Source organism: Plasmodium gaboni, chromosome 1 (assembly GCF_001602025.1).
Source record: "Plasmodium gaboni strain SY75 chromosome 1, whole genome shotgun sequence".
Classification (NCBI taxonomy): Eukaryota; Apicomplexa; class Aconoidasida; order Haemosporida; family Plasmodiidae; genus Plasmodium; species Plasmodium gaboni.
The window spans coordinates 241,661-250,010 of record NC_031481.1 but is presented as its reverse complement, the minus strand read 5'-3'; the positions used below and the strand labels follow the sequence as shown (position 1 = coordinate 250,010).

At 17.0% G+C, this 8,350-nt stretch overlaps 2 protein-coding genes across 2 annotated transcripts; one reads left to right on the top strand and one right to left on the bottom strand.

Annotated features, from left to right (window-relative positions):
* Positions 1-579: 579 nt before the first annotated feature.
* PGSY75_0108800 (hypothetical protein) lies at positions 580-2,893 on the bottom strand (the record flags this gene model as incomplete). Its single annotated transcript, XM_018783642.1, has 11 exons — positions 580-654; positions 741-794; positions 901-954; positions 1,038-1,108; positions 1,239-1,418; positions 1,573-1,878; positions 2,005-2,060; positions 2,169-2,239; positions 2,385-2,516; positions 2,629-2,696; positions 2,878-2,893. The coding sequence occupies 11 exons, from the start codon at positions 2,891-2,893 to the stop codon at positions 580-582; spliced, it is 1,083 nt and encodes a 360-aa protein (XP_018643926.1).
* Positions 2,894-4,307: 1,414 nt separating this feature from the next.
* PGSY75_0108700 (putative secreted ookinete protein) lies at positions 4,308-7,753 on the top strand (the record flags this gene model as incomplete). Its single annotated transcript, XM_018783641.1, has 4 exons — positions 4,308-7,097; positions 7,291-7,423; positions 7,537-7,618; positions 7,711-7,753. The coding sequence occupies 4 exons, from the start codon at positions 4,308-4,310 to the stop codon at positions 7,751-7,753; spliced, it is 3,048 nt and encodes a 1,015-aa protein (XP_018643925.1).
* Positions 7,754-8,350: the final 597 nt, after the last annotated feature.

Sequence of the window (8,350 nt, the reverse complement as noted above, 5' to 3'; positions counted from 1 at the left end):
GATATGAATTTACTAATTATAATAGAACAGAATTCATAATTCCGATAGAAAAAAAAAAAATAATAATAAATCAAACTTTTTTTTTATATGCAACGTTATATGTATATACATGTTTATATAACCTAAGAAAATCATATCGCATTTTATTGTAATGTAACACCCATATAATGGTGTTGTTATAGTGTAATATTTTTGTGTAAGTCGAAATATAAAGCGTAAAATTAAAAAAAAAAAAAAAAAAAAAAGGGTATATGATTTTTATTTTACATAATCTGGATTCATACATATATATATGAGGAATGTTTTTTACAAATGATAATATATGATGTTATTCATAAATAAATGATTTAATATATAAAAATAATAATAAAAAAAAAAAAAAAAAAATTTAAAATAAAACAAAATAGCATAAAACATTAAATTCAAATATAAGATTAACTTAAAAAAAAATTATTATTATAATATATTTTTTCCTTTTTCCTTCCATTTTTTTTTTTTTTTTTTTTTACTTTTTATTTTATTTTTAATTTTAAAATTTAAATTCATTAATTAATAAGTTAAAAAAAAAAAGAATTGACTTCAAACATTGTCATCTTTTTCATTATCAATTATATCTTCATTTTTTGATGTATCTTTTGGTAGTAACGCTATGATCTATAAATAATAAGATAAATTATAAAAAGAGTTGTATATAAATAAGTATTTACTTAATTTTAATGAACTATTTATTTTTATATTACTATCAATTGAACTCCAGCGGCAACTAGCCCAACAGATACATTAGACAGGTGACTCTAAATAAAAAAAAAAAAAAAAAAAAAAAATGTATATATATACACAAAAGAGTATATAATATATATATATATTTATATTTATATTAATTGAATAAATAATTTTTACCTTCCAATTGAAATTACTAAAAAATTGACTAAATGTGGTCTCTTTGCATAACCCCTAAAATAAAATAAAAAAAAAAAATATATAATATATATATATATATATATATATATAATAATTCGCAATAATAATCATCTTACAGGTACTAGAGATTGAGATCTATTCAATATTGAATACTGGATGTAAGGAGCCATTATTGTATTTAAGCATGCTATATAAAAAAAAAAAAAAAAATATTTATATTAAATAATAATTTCATTAACTCATATAACAAAAGGATTTGCACTAAATCAGTTTTAATTTATTTTATTTTATTTTATTTTATTTTTGTTTATATTAACTTGATAAAACCACTTTAATGGTAACAACTTTATCATATGAACAACTGTTTGAAAAGGTTCTATACAAGAAACAATTTAAAACTTTATCCATTGACTGGATGATTAGATAATTATTTAGGCCTTTAAAAAATCCGTATATTCCATCATACATGTATGTTAAACGAATAATGTTTTTTATATCTATAAAATAAGAAATTAAAAATATAAAGAGGGCACTACATATATAATGCACATGCATACATACATATGTATATATATACATATATATATTTCCTTATGTAACATTTTATTTATTTTATTTGTTTTTATTTTGTTTAATTTTTTCGTTGTTTACTATATAATAACGATTTTGAATTATTTTGAAATATAATTAATTTTGTGGATATATTTAATAAGGGATATGATAGAATACAACTAACGTATTCATAAAAGCTGTGATATAAGGAGAGATGGAAATATTTCTTTTTCTTTTTCTTTTTAATAAAATTATTTTCTTCTTTAACAAAATTAATTTGCTTGACAATTTTTGAGTTAATAGAATCTCCAATAAAATTATTATCATTTTCTTTATCGTTCATTAGATTATTTTCATAATTTCGTATTAATTTTTTATCATAAATATCTCTTCTCTTTTCAGATCCTAAAAGGAAAATATGATGAAATAATTATTAGGAATAAACCCAAACACACACATATATAATATATATATAATATATATATATATATATATATTTTATTTTATTTTATTTTTTTTTGTTTGTGTTACTTAGTCTTCTAAATATGACAAAATGAATTTTTTCCAGAAAGTAATAAATCGATTTTCTAAAAATTAAAAAAAAGCATATATTTTAAATAAAATTATATACATACATACATATATATATATGTATTATTTTTTATTTTTTATTTACAACTATTTTTCGTTATTACTTTGATACTATGTGGGCTAACATTGGAATTAACCCTTTATATAGTCCTCTTATTCCCTCATTATTATATATCTAAAATATAATAAAAAGTTGAACAAGACAAAATAAACAAAAAGAATGAAGGGATTAAAAGATATACACATAAATATTCAAACATATAAATAAAATATATATATATATATATATAATATGTAGTCGTGTTGTATTTTCAAAATACCTGATGTAGACTATTAAATATATAAATAATATACGTTTTTATATTTAAATTATTTATATTAATTAAAGGAGTATATGTTATGTTTGCATCATAATTATTTAAATGTTTATATAAAATACTTCTACATTGAATCTAAAAAAAAAAAAATAAAAATAAATAAAGAGAAACATACACATATATATTAAATATATATATATATATATATATATATATATATATTTATTTATTTATTTATTTTCCTAACATTGTATAAAGGATAAGAGATAAAATAAAAAGGAGAAAATCCTAAGTCAAATTTGGGTTTCTCGTCATCTAATAAAAAAATAATATTAATAATAATATATATATATTATATATATATATATATATATATAATATTATATACACATGTAAGACTTTTGATCCTCAACGCGTAAAGAATCAAAAGAGATATCATTATATATATAAGATTTTTCTATTCTTTATACACATATAAAGGTATTTATTTAATTACATTTTTCTATTAACATTTTATATAATGTATTTTAAAGGTGTTATCACAAATCCTTTTATTTTTCTACTTTTTAAAAGAAAAAAAAAAAAAAGGAAAATTATATCAACAAATTAAGGTATTTTTTTTTTAATATTAAATAATATTAAAGTACATTTAAAAAAATTATTGTTATTATAAATACGTGAAAAAAAAAAAAAAAAAAAAAAAAATTTATATTTCCATTTCTTTATAAGGAAAATTGAAATATTAGATTTAAATGATTATTAGAAAATAAGGTAGTCCTTTTACATAAAATAAAAGGAACATATATATCCACACATATATATATATATTAATAGTATAATACTCAAATATATATTATATATATATTATATATATTATCACATTTATTATTATAGGATACAGTTTAAAAAAAAAAAAAAAAATGTAATATATTTTTTTTTATGACACATATTTGAAACTGCACATTTTAGGAAGTATAAAAAAAGGAAAACCTTAAAAACTTAAATTTTTATAGTCTTAAAAAAAAAAAAAAATAAATAAATAAATACATTTTTTATTGTTATAAAATACTTCCTCCTTATATATAAATATTATTATTATTTTAATTATGTTTAGTGATTATATTATATATATATATATATATATATATATATATAATATCTTTTTTAATTCTTGTTCCTTAATATATATAATATATGTATATAAATATACAATACAAAAAAAAAAAATAAAGTGTATTATATAATATATTTATATATAAAATATATTTTTCTCTTTAAAAAAAAAAAAAAAAAAAAAGCCTTTCCTCTTCCTTTTGTTTTTTTTTTTAATATAATAATATATTTGTTAATTCTTCTTTTAATATTATATATATATAATATATATATATTATAACATGGTCATGTATCCTTAATTGTATTATTATATTTTTATGAATTTATTTTAACCCAATTTTTTAAAATAATATTATTTTATAAGAGATAAAATTTAATAGTAATATAATTTCTTTTTTTCCTTCATTCCTATTATTGTTAATTATATATAAGTTGTGCATATATATTTAATTTATATATATAATACCCCATTTACCATATAATATATATATATTATATATATTACTTATTATGAATTTTTTTTTTTTTTTTTTTTTTTGAACTTATAAAATAACATGTACAAATAATTATTATATTATATATATATATATATATTATTCTACAAACATATAATAATATTACATATAAATATGTTAACTTTTAAAAAATAAATAAAATATAAAAATATTATTATCCATACAAATACATAAATATAAATATATATATATATATATGTATATATAATTATGTTTTAATGTAAGTTTGGAATATATGTGATTATATATATATATATATATATATTTATAAATTAAATGAAGAGAAAAAAAAAAAAAAATGAAAATTTATAGTTTATTTGTTATTTGTTTTATTATTTTAAAAATATGTTTATGTAAAAACATAAATATAAATGATGAGGGGAAAAAAAACCAGAGAGTCATAAAAAATGAAAATGAGGAAGAAAAGAATAATAAAAGGAATAATAAAAAGGTTCAACATAATAAAGTTAATCATAAAAAAAATAATAGTGTAACTAAAAAGATTGGTGAACAGAAAAATAAAAAGATTGATGAAGAGAAAAATAAAAAGATTGATGAACAAAAAATAAATGGTGAACAAAATATAAATGGTGAACAAAATATAAATGGTGAACAAAATATAAATGGTGAACAAAATATAAATGGTGAACAAAATATAAATGGTGAACAAAAAATAAATGGTGACCACCACCCGAATCAATTTACAGAAGGATTAGAAAAGCATAGTTTAGATGATAAACTTTTTGACGATGCTGAATTAAATGATATTATTCATAAAGAAAAGTTTTTTGAGAGTTTAAAAAATGATAATGATGTAGATAATTTTTTATTAGTAGATGAAGAAATGGAAAGATTAATGGAAGAAGAAAAACAAAAAAGTAGAAAATTAGAAGAGGACGAAGAAGAAGAAGAAGAACAAGAAGATGATGATGAAGAGGAAGACAATGATGAAAAATGGAAAAATAAAAGTGAAAGTAATAATAGTAATAATAGTAATAATAGTAATAGTAATAATAATAATAATATGCATGCAAATTATGATATGTATGATAATACAGATATTTATAATGATCACAATAATGTGGACATTATACAAGAAGAAGATATGAATGAAAAGGAAGCTTTTTTAAATTTTGAAAAAAAATTCAATCAAGTTGAAGATAATAATGATTCAAATGATGAGAATAATAAAATTGAAGATTTTATAAGTGATAATATTCATCATTCAACTGATAATGTATCGCATGAAAATATAGAAGTAAAAAAGGAATTACCCCATAAAAATGAAAATATAATAAAAGGGAAAGATGATAATTTGACAAATCAAAATTTTAATAATAATAATAATAATAATAATATTGTGAATAATCAGATGCAATATAAAACATATAAAGAAAAATACGAAGAAGAAATATTAAATAAACCAGAATCAATAAAATATTTTTTTGAAGTTATAACTGAAATAGTAATAATAATAAAATTAGGTTTAATATATAGATATACGAATTTTTTAATACCTTTTAAAAATTTTGTTATATCAAAAACTTTAGAATATATAGAAAAGATATGTGTAACATTTTTATCTATACATAAATTTGGTAGAGAAAAATATCCAGATATATATGGTTTTTTTTTGATACTTGTAATATTATATATATTAAAATATATATTAAAAAAGATTTTATATAGAGCATATTATAATAAATATGGTATGAGTAAAAAATATTTTTTAAAGAATCAATCAAGTGAAAATATGTATATAGAGAATTTATTAAAAAGGATTTTATATAATGTAGAAAAAAAAAAAGTGTTATCTAATTATGAAAATATATTACAGGATATATTAGAAAATACAGATAACTTATTAGTAAATAGTAATATAATAAATAAAGAAAATAAAAATATTTATACTGATATGATATCTAATATTAATAATATAGGAGTCTTTACATATATATCTACCCAAGCATTAAAAAAAATTAATCATAAATCAGATCTTATAATAAATGAATTAACAACTAGTGGTTTTATTGATGAAGATACAAGTAATAAAATGGATAAACTGAAAAACTTCTCATCTATAAATGAATATCCTTATATAGATATCAAGAAATATAAAGAAAATCTTATCAATGAATATGATGAGCAATTCTTATTAAATGATAAAATAAGATACAGTGGTTTTCAAAGCACAGAAAATGACAAAAGCCCTCCAAATAATAAATATAACATGGATAGTTATAATATAGATAGTTATAATATCGATAGTTATAACATGGATAATAGTAATGTCGATAATAATATTAATATAAATAATCACATGGATGAAAATATAAATATGAATAACAATTATTTATCTGATAAATATATGGATGATTCTCCATATGATGAAAATAATATGCACGAACATTTACAACATCCAAATAAACAAGATTATGTATCTACAAAGAATACATTGAAGGATAGAAAGTTACACTCTTTTTATAATAACATGGATATAAATAAAAAAGATGATAATTATATGAACAAAATGATGATGGATTCAGACTTACAAAATTATAACACTAGAAAAAATATGTATTTAAATCCATCCTTTAAAGAGGACCTCAAAAATAATGATTATGCTAATAATTCAACCGATTTTGTAGAAGGTAAGGAAATACAACAAGCTGATAAATATAAAACAAGTGATATGAATGAAGAAAAAAAATTCGAACCAATATATAATCATAACAATAAAACGATATTAAATAATTTAAATCCATTTTCTCCTATAAATGATTATAATAATAAAAAGAATTCTTTAAATGAAGAACAAAATAATACAAACGATTCTGATGTTATAACAAATATAGCAAATTCTTATATAAATAAACCACCTACTAATATAAATAGATATACACATCCTTCTATTTATAATGCACATAATAAGGTAACCAATCCGTTATTAAATACACAAGGAAATGTATCAAAGGACTTAGAACAACGTAAAAACACAGAAACGTTGATGAATAATAAAATGGAAGAAAATTATTTGATAGACAAAGTTACTAACAATGATATGGAAGAACACATGGAGAATAAGTTGGTAAGAAATGTGTACATATAAAAAAAAAAAAAAAATTATAAAAATTAAAATAGAGATTGTTTAAAAGGAATTATTCTTTTATGAAATATTACATATATATAAAAAAAAAAAATGTATATATATATATATATATATATATATATATATATATATATATATATATACATATATATGTATATTATTTATTTTGTAGGATGAAGAAAAGTTGAAGATGAATACTCACATGATGAATAATGTATTTGAAGGTGGAAAGGAATATATAAAAACGAATGAAGATTTAAATAATATAAATAAAGCAGGTGATCATTTTTTGCATAACAAGATAATAATCAAAAGATATATGAGCACATTATATATATATATATATATGTATATGTTTTTATTTATATGTTTTTATTTATATGTTTTTATTTATATGTGTGTGTTTTATTTTTTGTAGGATCTTTTTCATATACGCAATCCCCTTATCAAGGTGTAGAGAACGCCAATAATAAAAACCAAAAGTATCTGACCCAGCGGAAGTAATAAAATAAATAAATAAATAAATATATATATATATATATATATATATATATATATATACATATAATTATTTTTATTTTTATTTTTTTAGGGAACGACAACAAATTGTTGCTACGAAATCTCCATTTAATTAAAAAAAAAAAAAAAAAAAAAAAAAAAAAAAAAAATTGAGTATACATCGATCCTCAATCCAATAATACAAAATTTTTTTTTTTTTTTTTTTTTTTTTTTAATTTTTTTTTTTTTTTTTTTTTTTTTTTTTTTTTTTTTTTTTTTTTTTTTTTTTTTTTTTTTTTTTTTAATTCCATCTATATTATTAAAAAAAAAAAAAAAAAAAAAAAAAAAAAAAATAAAAAAAAAAAAAAAAAAAATTAAATTTTTTTTAAAAAAAATAAATATATTTTTTATTTTTATTATTTTTTTTTTTTTTTTTTTTTTTTTTTTTTTTTTTTTTTTTTGGTTTAAAAGTATTTATCGATTTTCAATATAAATACATATTTATAAATATCAAAAAAACAATATCTTATGTAAATTTTAATAGTAATATAAATCATAATTAAAAAAAAAAAAATAAAATATTATTATTATATTAAATAAAATAAAAATAAAATAAACTTGTTATATTATTATTAATCTATTTTTTCTGTTTTTTTTTTTTTTTTTTTTTTTTCTATATACCTTTATACAAAAAAATAAAATGTATCGAACAAATTATTTTTTTTCTTTTATAT